Source organism: Pantherophis guttatus, chromosome 1 (assembly GCF_059756535.1).
Source record: "Pantherophis guttatus breed Tessera chromosome 1, ASM5975653v1, whole genome shotgun sequence".
In the NCBI taxonomy this organism is placed as follows: domain Eukaryota; kingdom Metazoa; phylum Chordata; class Lepidosauria; order Squamata; family Colubridae; genus Pantherophis; species Pantherophis guttatus.
This window is the reverse complement of record NC_142063.1, coordinates 110,183,569-110,201,310: the sequence shown is the minus strand read 5'-3', so window position 1 is coordinate 110,201,310 and position 17,742 is coordinate 110,183,569. Positions and strand designations below refer to the sequence as shown.

At 41.5% G+C, this 17,742-nt stretch overlaps 1 protein-coding gene across 2 annotated transcripts in view; it reads left to right on the top strand.

Moving 5' to 3' along the window:
- Positions 1-17,742, top strand: part of SYT12 (synaptotagmin 12) — a 47,734-nt gene that overhangs the window by 5,495 nt on the left and 24,497 nt on the right. The window contains exons 2-3 of one of the 2 annotated variants that reach the window (XM_034416717.3): positions 13,177-13,238; positions 14,370-14,563. In XM_034416717.3, coding sequence (XP_034272608.1) covers positions 13,205-13,238; positions 14,370-14,563 — 228 coding nt within the window. In that variant the 5' untranslated portion in view covers positions 13,177-13,204. The remainder of the gene's footprint in view (positions 1-13,176; positions 13,239-14,369; positions 14,564-17,742) is intronic. The other variant, XM_034416719.3, reaches the window with a different exon arrangement.

Here is a 17,742-nt window from a genome sequence, read left to right as displayed (position 1 = left end):
AAAATTTCATTTGACTTTAGGCTCTTTCAAGAATATGCCATCTAAGCTTTTTCATTAGCTTTAGTGCTGGGAAATTTGAGGGCAGATTTTGTAATATCAGGTTCATAAATCTGCTGATAGAAGGTAACATTTTCCATGGAAGTGTATGTTTGTGAGATAAAATGTTACCATTGGTATTTGGATTTTCTCATACTGATGCATGATATTCATATCCTTTTAGATTTGTTGTTTTACTAAAGCAAGAAAAGCTGGGATCCAAGTACAGGTAGTCCTTGACTTATGGCCACAATTGAGCACAAAATTTCAGTTGCTAAGCAGAATAGTTGTTAAATGAGTTTTGCCCCATTTTATGATCTTTCTGCCACAGTTTTTAAGACCTTTCCATTATTCATCCTCATTCACACAGCTAGAATTGAAATGGGACGAATGGGAAAATGTGTGTCTACATGCAGTCTTCAATCTCTCACTTTTGCTTGAAGGAAGCAGTTGTCCCTGTCATCCCCCCAGTCAAAAATGCTCATTTCTCTGGAGCCAGTGGACATGTGGCAGTCACCACCATCACACTGAATCTATCACCTGAGTTATCTTTTTTCCTACTCGCCGTTCAGACACTCCTCTGTCTGGGTAACGATCACTCCTATTTGCACAGCTGAGTGTCAATCAAATCCCTCTGGAGCTGGATCCACCTCACTTCCTGCTCCTTCCTCAGACTTTTTCACTCAGCCATTGCAAAAGCATAGAGTGTCTGTTTCTCCTTTACAACTTGATCTTTAAATTTGGTTTCCTTTGTCTATTTGAATTTAAATTATTTCCTTATTTGTTGAGAGTGCTGCGCGCTGCCTGCCTTCACCTCGGTGAAGATTACAGGCTCGCATCGGCGGTTCGGGGCTCCGGCTGCCGTTAGCGGCTTGGCTTGGCTGGCGGTTTATTTTACTCTATTTTTTGCCGCCATTTGCCGCCATTTGCCGCTAGTCACTGCGCGAGGCTGCTGACCTAGTTATCAGCGATAGATGCCTTTGGCTTGAGTCCCTGCCGGCTGGCATACTCATTAGCCTTTTTTGGGAGCTTTTTTCTGTCCGGCCGCAGGCGCTGTGTTTCGTCTGGCTCAGGACTTGATTGGGACATTGCTTCGCGGGCCACCATTTTGGCCTGTCATCTCGCCGCGTTTTTGGCTGCTCCGTGGCATAGCGACCTGGGCTTTGGTTCCCAGGGTCGCTTCCTGGCCAGCAGGTGTGGACGCTGTCCAGAATAGACCTGCATCTTCTAGACCTGGGAGTGACCTGCCTGAAGCCTTCAGGAAAGTACACATAGTTTATTTATTTATATATATATATATATATATATATATATATATATACACATATATACATATATATATATATATATATATATATATATATATATATATATATATATATATATATATAAATAAAAAGGGGGGGAGTGCGGAGTAGTTTCTGTTACTTGATTATTCTTGGATGGAATTAATTATCTGTATATAGTCAATCAATTCAGTTTATATAATAATAATATTAAAAATAATAATATTGATTTATATATATATACATACAGTTGATAAGTAGATAGTGGCAATTTCATTGATTGTTCCACTAAGGCAATTCGTATAATGGAGGACAGGGGGGAAATTGCTCTTTCCTCTGACCTAGATAAGAGTCCCTCTCCTTCGCCAGTGCCTTCCCCAAGACAGACTAGGGGAAAGAGGGCTAAGAGCTCCAAACATGGGAAGTCCTCTAAGGCTGCCAAGCCAGATAAGGATGCCCAACGTAGGCACAATGCATTAGAGAAGCAATTTGCCAAGGCAAGACAACAGGCTCAAGCCTCTTGTGAGGAGCCAGTCAGTGGGGTCTTATGCCATGAGGTGCCTGGTGACCCTTTGGTCTCCCATAATGAAGGAAATCTAACTAGTGAATTGGGGGAGGTTCTCCCATCTACTTCTCAAGGGTTTCCACGGTCTGCCTCTAATCAGCCCATTGTTAGCACTAGATCTCGTTCATCTAGTATGGCTAGCCACTATTCTCAGTCTTCTAGGCCCGTTCCTGAAGCTACTTTTACACCCACAGCAGCTGGCCTCCGCCCTGAGGAGGTGCCTGCCTTTGGTCAACCAGTTGATTTTCAGTCCTTTTTTACTCAAGCCATGTCCCATATGTATCAAATGGGTTTGCAACAGGCCTCTGGTGCCTTGCCTACTCCAGTCTGCGCTCCTACTGCCCCCTTTCATATGCATCCTCCTTGTGAACAACAACAACAACACTTTGCTCCCTATGGTCATGTGTCTGAACCTGCCCAGGAGGACGATTTCTTGGAAGACTTTGAGATGTCTGAGGATGAGGACGAGATTCACGACAAGCCGGCCTTCCCAGGCCTTTTTAAACCTTCTTTGTTCCGCTCTCTTCTGCGCAAAGCTAAAGCTGCCACTAATATGGATTCAGGCTCTCTGCCGTCTTCTGCTTCTGTCCCTCCTGGTCCTCACAGTAATCTGTTTAATCTCCCTCAACCGGATCATGACTTTGTTCCGTGCCCTGACCTTTTTTGCCAGGTTATACAAAGACCTTGGGATCGTCCTGCCTCATTATCCGGTCCGAATTCGTTTGATAGAAAGCTGTATGCCTCGGCTCCTGCGTTGGAGGCTCTCCTACAGTTGCCCACGATCGATGACCCGGTGGCTAGCCTTACATCATCTTCCATCCTGGTAGGCGAAGCTGGAGATGGCCTCAAGTTTGAGGATAAACAGGCCGAGATGGGTTTTCGTAAGACGCACCAAGTTGCAGCTTGGGCCATTCGGGCCGCGACCTCTTCATCCTTCTTCAATAGGGCATCACTGGTGTGGTTACGCCAATTGAGGGACAGGATACCACCCGAAGACGCGCGCTCGCAACAGGACCTGACTAAACTGGTGGCAGCGGCTGAATATTCGGCCGACGCATCCTTGGACGCGGCAAAATTCGCATCTCGGGCCTTGGCTTCAACGGTTTCTTCAAGGCGTCTATTGTGGCTCAGGAACTGGAGAGCTGACGCTAAGTCCAAGTGGCGCCTAACTGCTGCCCCTTATAAAGGACCTGCTCTGTTTGGACCATCCCTGGATTCTGTTCTGGTAGAGAACCGGGATAAGAAAAAAGTGTTGCCCACGTCCTTTCGTCGCCAGGACATGCGCTATCTGCCATATAATCGACAGCCCTTTCGGCAGGACCAAGGCGCCGGCGGCGCCTCTTATTACAGATCCTCGCAGTTCCAGTACCAGCCAGCTTCAGATAGAGCGTCCTTTCGTGACCGAGGTCGCCGGCAATCCAGCTTTCGGCGACCCTTCAAGTCCACTGGTCGCTTCGCCAGGCGCGGTAAGTGACTCACCGTCCCTGGTCCCGATCGGTGGCAAGCTCCAAGCCTTCTCTCACCTGTGGCCAACTACAACTTCGGATGCCTGGATTGTCCAAACTGTCACCGAAGGCTTACGTTTGGAATTCACCACCATGCCTCAGGACTTTTATGTTCATTGCCCCTGGCCGGTTCAGCCGGAGAAGCGTTCTCTTCTCTCGCTCGAAATTTTCCATCTGTTGCAGATTCAGGCTATAGAACAAGTTCCATCGGACCAACTCAAAACCGGATTTTATTCAACGCTATTTCTGGTCCCAAAAAGCTCAGGAGATTGGAGGGGCATTTTGAACCTACGACGTCTCAATCAACACATCTTGTACCGCCGGTTCAAAATGCATTCCCTCAAGTCTTTGCTCGGCTGCATCCGGCGGGGGGATCTGATGCAATCTGTAGATCTGAAGGAGGCGTACCTCCACGTCCCCATTCTCTTACAGCACAGAAAGTACCTCAGGTTTGCGTTTGGAGACCATCACTTTCAATATCGGGCCATGCCATTCGGCCTATCATCTGCTCCGAGAACATTTACAAAGTTGCTAGCAGCAGTTGCGGCGTCGCTCAGAGAGGTTCCGGTCCGCCTGGCATGCTACCTCGACGACATTTTGATCCTGTCATCTTCACACGAGCAGGCGACCCAAGACCGGGAGCTAGTGATTCACACCCTTCAAAACCACGGGTTCACTTTGAACTTTGCAAAAAGTCACCTATCTCCCACGACTTGCATTCTACATCTCGGAGCAACGATAGATTCAAGTCTTTGTACAGTCTTTCTATCTCCCGACAGACAGGTCAGCATAAGGAATCTGGTGTCTCAGGTCTTACGCCAGAGGTCGGTCACCTTACTCACTCTTTCCCAACTTCTGGGAAAATTAATATCGTGCATAGACATTGTCCCTTGGGCGCGTTTCCACCTTCGTCGCCTCCAATGGTTTCTGCTCCCTTACCAGAGACAAGGTCGAGCAGAGTCTCTTCTCAAGGTAACAGTTCCGGCTCCAGTTCGTCTTTCCCTGAGGTGGTGGCTGTCTCCGGCCCTCAGCAAGGGCTCCCCCTTCCTGGAACCAGAGCGGATGGTGTTAACCACGGACGCCAGTCTCCGAGGCTGGGGGGCTCATCTCAACCTTCAGTTAGCCCAGGGGGTCTGGTCGTCGACAGAACAGTCGCACAATATAAATTGGCTGGAGCTCAGAGCGGTTCGCCTCGCCCTGATGCACTTCAAACACCTTGTATATCGCCGGGACATTCTGATTCTAACGGACAATGTGGCCACCAAGGCCCATATCAACAAACAAGGGGGGACTCGCTCCTGGACACTAATGCAGGAGGCGGAACGTCTTCTGTCATGGGCGGAGCTCCACCTCTCGTCGATAAAAGCCGAACACATTTCGGGGTCTCTAAATCGAGAAGCAGATTGGCTCAGCAGAGACCAAATAGATCATGCCGAGTGGAGGCTGGACCCCTGCCTGTTCCAGGACCTGTCCAGGAGGTTCAGTCTTCCCTTAGTGGACCTGTTTGCGACGGCTCACAACACCCAATTGCCGAGGTTCTTTTCCCGCTACCCATCTCCAGCAGCGGAGGGTCTGGACGCTCTTCAGAATCCGTGGCCCCGGGGGCTCCTCTATGCCTTTCCCCCTCTTCCAGTCCTCTCCAAAGTCATTCGGAAGGTTATTCAAGAGCAGGCGAATCTTCTGCTGGTAGCGCCATATTGGCCTCGTCGGGAGTGGTTCGCCGACCTCAAGAACTTGTCGGTCAAACCGCCCTGGAGGATTCCACCCGACAAGGTTGTGTTAACTCAAGGGGCCGTCCGTCATCCGGAACCAGAGTGGCTTCGATTAGCCGTGTGGCATTTGAGCGCATAAAGCTCTTCAAGGACAACTTGTCTGAAGACGTCATCTCCATTATTCAGGCAGCTCGAAGACCATCAACAATTCGTATTTATAACGCCTCATGGGCTACCTTCACAAGATGGTGCGGAGATCATCACGTGGATCCCACAACAGCGTCAGTTCCGGACATTCTGCGTTTTCTGCATGCGGGGTTCTCCAAAGGCTTGGCCCCTGCGACTCTACGTCGACAGGTGGCGGCTCTGGCCACTGTCCTGTCTGGGGAGGCGCGAGTTCCTTTGTCTCAGGATCCCAGAATCCGTTCCTTTCTCCAAGGGGTCTCAAACTTGCGGCCTCCGCCGATTCACCGCTACCCCACTTGGGACCTTACCTTGGTGTTGCAGGCCTTGACGGGTCCACCGTTCGAACCCATTGCTTCGTCCAGCCTACGCTACTTGTCTTTAAAGATGGCCTTTTTGTTGGCAATTACTTCGGCTCGCAGAGTATCCGAAATTGCAGCTTTGTCCATGAGAAGTGACCTCTGTGTCTTCTACCCTGATCGGGTTGTTCTACGCCTCGACCCAGCCTTCGTTCCCAAAGTGAACACTCGTTTTCATCGAGCCCAAGAACTGGTCTTACCTAACTTTTGCCCAAACCCGCGTCATCCTGCTGAGAGGCGATGGCATACCTTGGATGTGCGACGGGCTTTGAGAAGATATCTTAAAAGGACTGCCTCCTTTCGCAAGACTGAGGCTCTGCTGGTGTCCTTTCTTCCCTCCTCCCTGGGTCAGAAGGTTTCTTCTGCTACAGTGGGCAGGTGGCTCAAGGCCTGTATATCTAAGGCATATGAATTAAGGGAGGCCCCTGTCCCGGGTGGTATACTGCCCCATTCTACCCGTAGTGCTGCAACATCAGCGGCATGGGCTACCCAGGCTTCAGTAGATGATATCTGCCGGGCGGCCACATGGTCCTCCCTCTCTTCCTTTGTAAGTCACTATAGGCTGGATAAGTTTGCTTCTGCAGATGCTGCCTTTGGCAGAAGGGTATTACAGGCTGTAATCTCTCCACAAGGCCAGTCTACGGCTTAATTCCCTCCCTTTTCTTTTCTAACTTGGGTATGTCCCAGACTGAGGAGTGTCTGAACGGCGAGTAGGAAAATGGTCGTTGCTTACCTGAACGACCCTTTTATACTCGACGTTCAGACACTCCGTCCCTCCCTTTTTTTCGCCGCATCTGGCCTTGGTGGAGGTCTGCTTTCTTTCCCTCTGTAGCTGTCTGCTTCCTGTGTCACTACCTGGCGGAGTTTTTCTTCATGGCTGTCCTAATGCTCTTGAACCAAGTTGTCTTCGTGAAAACTCTGAGGAAGGAGCAGGAAGTGAGGTGGATCCAGCTCCAGAGGGATTTGATTGACACTCAGCTGTGCAAATAGGAGTGATCGTTACCCAGACTGAGGAGTGTCTGAACGTCGAGTATAAAAGGGTCGTTCAGGTAAGCAACGACCATTTTCCCTCTTTTCTCTTCACCTGGCAATTCAATTCAGTTTCTATTTCCCGTCCTATGCTGTCCCCACTATTCTGTGCTTCTCTCCTTCCTTTCCTTTCAGCTTCCCTTCTGAATAGCCATTTGCTCTCCCTGTCAACTTGCTTGTCAGCTTGTTTTTTTTTAATATTACTTAAAGGCTGAAGAACCTTCTGCTTAGATTGAATCTTGATATATTCCTGTTTTAATTAGAGATCTGATTTCTGTTTTTTTTTCCTCCTCCTTTTGGGTGGGTGAATACTTTTTGCAAATCTTTGGGTCTCCTGTACATTTTGTTACATCCCTTTTGTGAGCAGGGCAGGGTTGCATAAAGCATAAAATTGAAAAATAGGGGGAATAATAATAACAAGGTATGTAGGGATTTTGTAGAATGAGAAAAGATAATAGTTTATACTGTATTTCCCTGAAAATAAGACCGGGTCTTATAGTAATTTTTGCTCCAAAAGACAAAGCATTAGGTCTTATTTTCCGGTTAGGTCCTATTTTTGGGGAGATGTGGTACTAAAATGTGTCCGTTTGACTGATTATCTTAGCGGGGGCTTATTTTGGGGGTAGGGCTTATATTATGAGCATCCTGAAAAATCATGCTAGGGCTTATTTTCCTTTTCTGTCTTATTTTCAGGGAAACAGGGTAGTAGTGTAACCTATATTATAAATTATGCACTATAGCTAGGAATTCTCAAAATTGAAGTCCCAGCTCATCTAGAAGGCATCAGATTGAATAAGGCTAAACTAGAGGGAACTTAATAGAATGCACTTTCTGCATATGGTTTTCTCCCATTTTCTATGGGTTGTCCTCACAAGAACACCATTGTTGCTATAATCTGACTGAGTGTGAGTAAGAGCCTATATGCAGGCTTATTCTATGACAATAAAATTAATGAAATGTCAATATTTTCCCACTCAAACAAATCCATAGAGTGCCCTCTGACAACCCTTTTTAAAGTGACCCAAACTCTAATGGGCAGAAACAGGCAAGAGGACTGTCTGAGGGCCATTATGAAGCACTTTCTAGTCATATCAAGTATACAGTTGCTTAGATTCACTCAGCTTGATGCTGTTTGGGCAAATCCAGAGGAGATATTAATTTTAATCAAGCTTGTGCTTTCTATTTTGAGATAAACTAAGTGCACCTTTGATTCAGGAACTCTTTGTTCTTTATGTATATTTTTTTCCTTGTCACCCATTTCAAAATGTTATTATTTCTTTCTGGCAAATGGTGTGTGCTTTCCTCGGCTTCATGTAGTCCTTCCTGTCATCACTCTCTTGGCTACAGCAGCTCATAAAGGAAACTAATGAGAATCTGTCTAGAATCACTTTTGTCTTCATTAGATTTTCATCACCCACTACTGGCTCCATCCATGCTTTAACGAAACTACTAGTGACAAATTGTCAGTACACTATTAAATAATGTTGCTCCAGGATATGAAAACAGAACTTCAACAACAATCCATAGTTTCTGTTGGACATCCAGCTGGAATATTTACATGAAGCCCTAGAACAGTAACACAGAAACATTTTTAAGGGAAAATAAAACGTTGCATGAGGATACAAACTACCTTATAATGGTTCCAATCATTTTTTCGTGTAACTCTAGAATGCCTCGTCTGACTGGCAGCTCTCCAGAGTCTGAAACCAAGAGCTACAAATGAACGAACATAGAACATAAAGTAATAGGGTTGGAAGCAACCTTGGGGGGGGGGTGTCCCTTAATGATCATTAAGATTTATTTGAGATACGTTTTGCCTTGAGATACCAGTGATTGAAATGGTGGCCTTCTGCATGCCAAAGCAGCACTTCAGCCAGTAGGCTGAAAAATGAGAACAATCTTAATGAATTAAATGTAGATGTGTTCTTTTAAAAGCAGTTCTTTTAAAGTTAGAAGAATTCTGCTGGCATTCATTCATTAGAGATCGGTTTCTTCAGACTTTGGAGCACAAAAGAAACAACATTTAATGTGTAATTTCATTCTCCTTTTGAAATTTTATCAAAGAAGATATCTATTAAGGGACATTTTGAAATAAGGGAAAATGTTTAATGCAAAGAAAAAAAAAAATACTGAAATTCACTGGAAATTTGTTTATGTCCTAACATTTCTGTTTTTCTGTTGTTTTCATCCTGTGCTATTCTGACTATAGACTTCCAAGACCTAAGATTGTTCCTGGTCTTATTTAATATATATATATATAATTTCAAAATTAAGTGGACTGCACTGCAGTCAGTTTTGAAATTCACAATAGCATACAGCCAGTTAGCGAAGAAAAGCTCAGTAGCATTGTCTGGTAAATAAGATTACTTTTCCTTGGCAATGTGTACTAGGTGAGTCTGTTTATAGGAAGACACCCCATAATCTTCATAGTACTGCTTTGATGTGTAGTTAAGTGACATACCTTGATAAAGGGGCTACTGTATATAGAGAAGGATGTCAGCGGAAAGTCTTTAAATATAATTGATGTGAAAGAAATCAGCTAGACATCTAGCTCCTAAGACACTTAGTGCCATCAAGACTTCTTGACCTGAATTTCAAAGCTTAATGCTTCCAAATGAGCCATGTATGAATTATGGGGGCAACACGGTTTGACTCTTCTATATCTTCTGATGGGAATCCTTGCTATTTTCAGTTGGCGGGGAATATTTAGAACATTAACAATATGTTGTAGACATATGTGCACTTGTGAAAATGTTCCTGTCCTGAGAATTTTTCCAGATAAGAAATCCATCATTTTTATTATGTAAGAATATATCTGGGGTTCTAGTGCAGGGGTGGGCAACTATGGCCCATTTATGACTTGTGGACTTCAACTCCCAGAATTCCTGAGCCAGCCATGTTAGCTCAGGAATTCTGGGAATTGAAGTCCACAAGTCATAAAAGGGCCATAGTTGCCCACCTCTGTTCTAGTGTAATCCACTAGATTGGATTGGAAATATAAGTACTCCTAAAAGATATTTTACAACATTCAGCTTCCATATATAATATTTAAAAAATTAAATGTATGCAGTCTTGTTCAGAAACTGATTCATGGATTGAGAAAATGTCAGATGAGTTGACAGTGGAATAACCCATTGTTGGGTTTCAAAAATTTTTACTACCAGTTCTGTGGGTGTGGTTTGGTGGGCATGGCATGGCTTGGTGGGCGTGACAGGGGAAAGATACTGTAAAATCTACATTTCCACCCCACTCCAGGGGAAGGATACTGCAAAATCCCCATTCCCTCCCCACTCCTGGGGCAAGGATTTCCTCCCAATCAGCTGGGACTTAGGAGGCAGAGAATAGATGGGGGCGGGGCCAGTCAGAATTTTTACTACCAGTTCTCCAAACTACTCAAAATTTCTGCTACCGGTTCTCCAGAAGTGGTCAGAACCTGCTGAAACCCACCTCTGGAATAACCCCTTATATAATTATGCTTGATTATTTAAAATGCTTCTAGGTGGTGAGATTTCAGATGAATCTCACAGAATCAATTACATAAAAACACTCAGGCAATAAACATTAACTAAATTATAGGATTAAATAAAACAGATTTTTTTCCCTCCCCAAATCACATTTCTTCTTCAAAAAAATGAAACATATCTCTCTGCAGCTTTTGTTAACATCCCACAAAGCCAAATCTATATGGCCCAGTTAATAGGAATTTTCATTTGTACTTAGGAAACTTGTAGGTATTTAGAATAGCCAGGACTGGAGACCTCCCATCTTTAGCCCTCAACAGGGTTGCATTTGCCCCTTTGGAAGGGGTGCACAATTTAGGGATTCCAAAGACAACTGGACTTTTGGGGGTTTTGCCTTGAAAAATCATAGACACAATTTGGGGATCTTCTTGGACTCATAGATCTTGTTCTAGGAGCAAGTGGCAGCTCTAGCCAGGAAGTCTTTCATACAGATCCATGTATTGTGATAAAAAGATAAAAACAAAAAAGATACTTTTTGTTGTATAAACTGAAACATAGATTTGTACTTAAAATATCTTTTACTTGAATTTCATAGATTATTTTCTTTTTGGATGGCTTGAGTCTAACCTTAAATAGTGACCATAATTTTAATTCCAAAGTAGAGGAGTAAGACAGATGATGTGACTTAGAAGTGCAGACTATAAAAGTCATAGTTCCAAACCAAAACGTTGTAACACCAAAATTGAACTACTTCTTGAGAGAGACAAACCATATTGAGCCCCCTAATCAACATTCACCTGAATGTCTTCTTGCCAATATGCTTTGATATTCAAGCAGCTGCGAACTGACAGGAGGCTCAAAGACTATGCTTGGCTCCCATTAGAAAGGGATAGGCTCAGTTGAATGCCAGGATTTGCTGGAGCAAGTTGTTATGTAGAACTGTCCATGGTCCTGAAAATCTGCTTGAATGATTGGCTGATCATGTTTGGCCTACTATCTTCCATGAGAGATTTCCTATGTATGGAGTCTCACATTCAGGATTGTATCATAATATTCAGCCACTGTTGTGAAGTCTCTGCTGTTCCATGATAAGAATGTGTGAAGCAGCCTGGGAAACTTTCCAAGATAGATCCAATTAGACTGGTTGGTCAGAAGACTTGATGGGGGGAAGAGAAAGACACAGAGAAAAAGAAAGGATACATATTTGTGTGTGTATGCAAACTATACACTAGTACATACACGCAAACATCACAGCATATTGAAAATCAGAAATGTTTGGATACTCTTTTCCCAAGATGTAACAGTTGACCATTTAACACTTTGATAAAAAAATATCTTCATGGAAATTATTGGTGTTAAACACTGGAAACTACTCAAAAGATTATCAGCTAAACGGGATGATCTCAGGCAAATCTTTATCCAATAGTTCATTAGCTGAACATGAAATGGAATAATGTAGTGATTCCTTACCAGTAAATAAAGAACATTCAGAAATGTAAAATAAAATGGACCTTTCCCATTGGCAGGTTGCTTAAAATGCTTTTGCAAAGTTTCAGCAGTCTTTGACCTCTAATCCTAGATACCCTATTTGAAAATCAAATCTTAATGAAATATTGCCACAAAACATCATGTACCAATGACTCATGGAAAACCAAAGACACTTTGATTTTAAATGTATTTCATCTATCAGCATTTCAAGACACTAGTGCTGCTTGAAAAAGCTTTATAATACAGGTTTCAAGATTTAATTAATATGATTGCCACAATTGCCAGTATAAAATGTTCCATATTAGTGTAAGGGAAGCAACTTTGAGGAGCATTAAAAATTAGAAACTTAAAATAATACACACATTTTTTTACTCTTCGTCCAAGATTTTCTTTATTTTTAAGCTTGTTTTTTTTTTTAAAGAGCTGGAACCCTCCCAAAGGGAATCATCCTACAAGTTTTAACTATGACATTGAATCAATCCTTATTCCCCAATGGCTTTCATTGTTTGATTACAATCAGCTTGAAGTGTTTAACATAAGGCTGACTGTGTGAAATGAAATCTCTGTAGTTTGAATTCTCAGCAGCAACTGATCCATAATAGTCTTGTCTACAGCAGAATTTTAAAATGCTCTCAAGATGCAGATTAATCAACCTAGCTATTAACCAGTAGGGTTCCCTGTACACTTCTTTTTTTCTGACACAGATTTATAATACCTGCATGGTTGACAAAAATCAATTTTCTTCCAGCTCATGTTTGAGAAAGCTGCAATCTTTGAATTGTTGACCCTCCTACATCTATTAAAGGGTCGGTAACTTGTCTGGAAACAAGAGAGTAGCCATTTTGGCTATCTCAGGTTTCTATAAACATAGTGGATTGGTTTGACTAAAGCTGCAATGCTGTGCATGCTTATTTTATGAAAGCCTCCCTGTATTTCTGATAGATTGGAAGCTAATAATATTTTGCTTTGTTTAGAATCCTAGAACTGGAGAAGTGGGGTACTTTTTGGATTTATGGTATCTTAACAATAATGGGGATCTTGTAGTGATAGTATAAGTGAAATAACCCTCATACCAAGGATTGTTTCACATAAGGAGTTTTTATAGTAATGAAGATAAGCTTCTGTGTAGAAGTACTATACGTAACAGATTATGTAGCTTAAGTGTTAGTAGCATAATGGGATGACGAAATAGTTCTGTACAAATATTATGGATCACATCTTCCCTCACCTTAATAGAATGGTGCATACATTAAAAGTAGGAGCAAAGGACTCTCTTGACCCTGCTGTAGCCAAAATAGCATTAGAGGATTATATTTCCCAGGAAGAAAAAGGAATTCAAATGTACAAAGGGATGCTTTCACATAGATGTGTGACAAATTGCGGTGGAAATGACATTTAATAACTGTGGAAGAAGTATGGGGCCAACCAGAAAAAAGATTAGTGCCTTAAGTGACCCTACATATAGAGCAAGCCTTCTGTGCTTTTGGACAATCCTGCATGGTGACAGTACCATAATCTCTTTGTCTTGGATTCTGTTTGTATGTTCTTCCAGGTAACTGATGTAATTTGAAGTAGTCACCATGGATCATGACATTGCTGACCAGCATCTCAGTGGTGAGTATTACGAATTCTTAACAAACTGGCCAAAAAGCATTCTTTCTGAGGCCATCGTAACCTCAAATGGTTATTGACTGGTCATTAAGTGAGGACTACCTGTGTGGGGAGAATACGTGGGCACATTAGATTACCCATTTTTGAAAAAAATCATAAACCTGTCATTCTTCCAGAGCCTTTGAAATGATTTTTAGACATTTATTTCTTGACTCCACCTCCTCTTTTCCTCACCCACACGCCCCAAAGCATAATGTTAGGTTGCAGTCATAAGAACTTCCAGGTCTCATTTTAAGGAAGGTTGGGGGGAATGGGGAAAAAAATCCAAAGCAAACAAAGATCAGGCGTGGGCACCTATGGCCCCTTTACAACCTGTGTTCTTCAACTTCTACAATTCCTCAGCCAGACATGTTGGTTCAGAAATTCCAGGAGTTGAAGTCCACAGATCATAAAAGGCCATACTTGCCCACCCCTGATTTAAATATGTAGAGAAGTTGTATGTTGTTATGGTTATGCTATTAGCCTTTGGCATAGCACTGATTGTGAGTTTACTTGTTCACAGATTTCATAATTAAGTGAAGCAATATGAAGCCTAAAGCATGAAGTTGAAGTCTTGGCCATACATTCTGTGCTGAAAAGAAAAATGTTGTTCATGTGAAGGTCTGGACAAATAGGGAAACAGAACAGAAAAAAAAGATTCAAAATCTTGTAGAAAAGAAACTAATCACTACAAGGAGACATTGGTCAATTTTAAAACTTGATACACAGCCTGAAAAAGGATTTGCAAAGATTAAAACAGCAAATATATTTTAGAATTTGTTACAGTGGTTCTTAATAGGGATTATTAAGCTATTTACATTTTTGCTGAAGACAGTATATACCTACATAATGATGCTGTCATTCAGTTTAAAAAATTTTAAAAAGTATTTGCGCTTTGCCATATATTCCAGCTACTTTACAACAGTTTTCAAGGGGAAAAAAATCTCCCTGCAGTTTGGCGTATCAATTTCCTCCTTTTTCCAGCAGCATTAATCACATAAAAGGCATATTTGTACTGTTGACATAAAATATTTCTGCAAGATGGAAAGGCTCTGGTAGCTGCTTTCTTCTGATAAGAACTTTGTTTTCTTCCAGTCATAAGAAATCCATCTGGGTGGGAAATAGGTGTCTATATTACTGGTGCTCTTGCTCTCCTGGGAATAGCTGGAGTAAACCTATGGAAGTTATGGAAATCGGGTGGCTATCCTGCACCTTCTCCATTTCCAAACTATGACTACAGATACCTAGAACAAAAGTATGGGTCCACATATTCTCAAATCAAACAAAAGGTAAGGAGCAATTAATTGTGACAACAGTGTTAAGAAGCTCATCTGTTGCCACATCCATCCATCCTCTTTGCATGTCATCAAGCATCCTTTAATGAACATCCAACTCTTAATTTTGTCTTGAATATTGCAAATTAAGATGGTGGTGATTATGATAACAAAACTGAAAAGACAGGAGTAGGTTTAAGAAAAGAATCTTGAGCTAGGCATAAAATATAGCAATAGCACTTAGATTTATATACTGCAGTGCTTTACAGCACTTTCTGATTAGTTTACAACATATTGCCCCCAACAATCTGGGTCCTCATTTTACTGCCCTTAGAAGGATGGAAAACTAAGTCTGGTCAGGATCAAACTCCTGACAATGGGCAGAGTCAGTCTGCAATATTATATTCTAACCACTGCACCACCACAGCTATAGTGGTGGAAGGGCACAAAGTTTAGCACTGGTGGCAAAGGCTGAAACCATCTACCATTTGGCACTTTATCTTCCTCATCTCTCATGTGGTTCCTGACTTAATTTGTTTTTCTCCCTTCTCTCTCCCTCCTCCTTTTTTATATTGTAGCTATTACATTATGAATCCTTGGTTTTTGCCTGTGAACTGCTATGTGCACTGGCCAGGTTGGCAATATACTGTATATATGTAAGAAATCCATAGAAAATGTAGAGGCTTTAAAACTCAGCTGTTATCTAATACAGATAGAAGAGTCTCATAAGGACTCTAGCCCTTCAGCCACAGCCCTTTTCATTTGCTGATTTGTTTAATTGCTTATAAATGCTTAGTTATCTTAAATAAAAATTTGGAGATAATACTGAATTGGTTAAAACATTCTTCCACCAAATTAAAAAGCTAAACTTTGCAATAGTGGTGGTGATAGCACCTGAGGGAAATGTAAATGTATTGAAACAATGGGTGGGATGGATTGTTAAAGTTTATTTTTCCTTTTTGCTTTTCTTAAGTCTACTCTCCCCCAACCATTTGCCTTTGATGGGATAATTGTATCATGAAAAAATTAGGGGGCAGGAAAGAGGTTCTTTCAAGGAGAAGGCCTGAACAAGGAGATGACTTAACAGTCAGCTTTGTGCTATATTTTATATCTCACTCACCATCCTCTGATGTATTGAATCTTGGCAAGATTAATGTCAAGCACAAACTCAAGGCTTGTCATAAATGGAACACAATAATATGAGTAATCCAATAAAACACAAAAACCTATTCTAATGCAGAATAAAAGAATGTACTTTTAAATGGGTGAAAACCTTAAAGGATATTCAACATTGACTCCCAAATTGACCTGTTTGATTAGATAAATGATAAATATCTATGTTTATTGCTGACTGGAAACATTTTGGATTCTTTGTACAAAACAAAAAAAAATGAACTGAAGATCTGAGATTTTGACAGTTAGATAGGATATATTATAGTAAGAACAGAATCATGGTCTAACTTTACAAAAGGAGGTAAATTTGCAATTGTACTTAATATTTGCCTCCTTTTTCCTTGTTGCTCTATTTTGGTTTGTATCAATATTTAGTCTTGTTTTTAAAACTTTCAATAAAGTTCAATTTTTTTAAAAAAAAAAAAACCTCAATCTTTACCCAACTGGTTTCTAATTAGTATATGTCCCATGATAGAAAAGATCCTGCTCTTTGTAAATGTTAACCTATATTCACACACACACACAAAGAAAAAGAAATTCTCTAAATTTTTTACATAGAAAAAATAAAAATAAATTAAAGTAATTCAGTAAGATCTAAAGTAGAGGGCACAATTTAAGTCTCCCTAGCGATGATCAACTGCGATTTGACCAAGAGGTTTGATGAATTCTAACTGTTTTTTCTGGCCATTCAACAATCTCCTTTCCAAATCCCCCAAACCAACACTACAGAATGTAGGATTGAATTCAGTGAAACAAGTCAATGACCATGGTCAGATTTCTCCTGGATGGTTTTTCATAAATGCTTAAAAAGTAACACAGCTATGTTACTCCATGGGCCCTTCCCACAACCCCACCCACCCAAAATTCATAGTTGAATATTTTTGTTTTTACTAAAGTGAACCAAAATGCCTTAAAATGACTGGAGAAGCTTTGGAATTTTTATTCAGGCAGGATGTTAGAAAAGCAAGGGATGGGGGAGAAGTCAGAAAGTCCCAAATTTCAGCCAAGAAGTCAGCAATTCAGAGTCCATCTTAAAATGAAAGTTGTTCTGGGAAGATATCTTTTTGTAAAATCCAGTCAAAGAACTAAAAGAGTCTCTAAATATTAATATTAAATATTACTGTTTGCTTGAGTGAGAATAATTTGTCCTATATTTTCTTTCGGAATACATACATATATAAAATACATTACACAGTCCTCTGGAAATAGGTTTGTGGGAATGTTATAACACATTTCCTTCCAAAATACAATTTTGGCTTCTTTTTTTTTCCCCATAGTTGTTTGGCTCATGAATGGGTATAACACATAGGTGGGTTCCACTTACCTTTGTTATCGGTTTGCAATGGGAGCGCGTGCGGTGCTTCTGCGCATGCGCAGAGTGTCCGTGATGACATCCAGGCAGGTGGGCGGAGCCTCCCGCTGCCGTCACTACTGGTTCGCAAGATCCGGACCGAACCGGTTACAACCCACCACTGGTATAATAAACGTTTTTCTTTTCATACCAAAGCATAGGCAGGCAGAGAAGACTGATAAGAACATGGCAAGGCAGGAAGCAGAGATTAGATGTGGTTTTGTTGTTAACATTGGCAAACAAAGGAAAATCTGAGATTGTGTATGTTGGATTATTGATCTTCATTCAGAATTAATATAGTCCATCACAGATGAGAGTTTAAAAAGGTAAAGCCATACTTCTACTTTTACATTATGTAGCAGAATCAAGATTACCTGCCTATATATGTGCAGATGTCTGAAGGTAAGAGAGATATTTTTGTTTCAGAATCTCATTTTGCATTGTGCCAAAGGTACCTGGAGCATAGCTGATGTTAGTGATTTTTTAAATTAAATTAACGAGCACTAGAAAGAGTTGTAGTCTAATAGTAAATTGTGAATTTGGAGTTTAAAATGTGGAGGATCTTAATGTCAGTTCCTGTCAGTCTCAGAATTGATCTGGGAAGACCCTAGTCTAAATCTCTGATGAGCTGCTGCTATTTAATGTAGACAGAACTGAGCTATTTGTACCA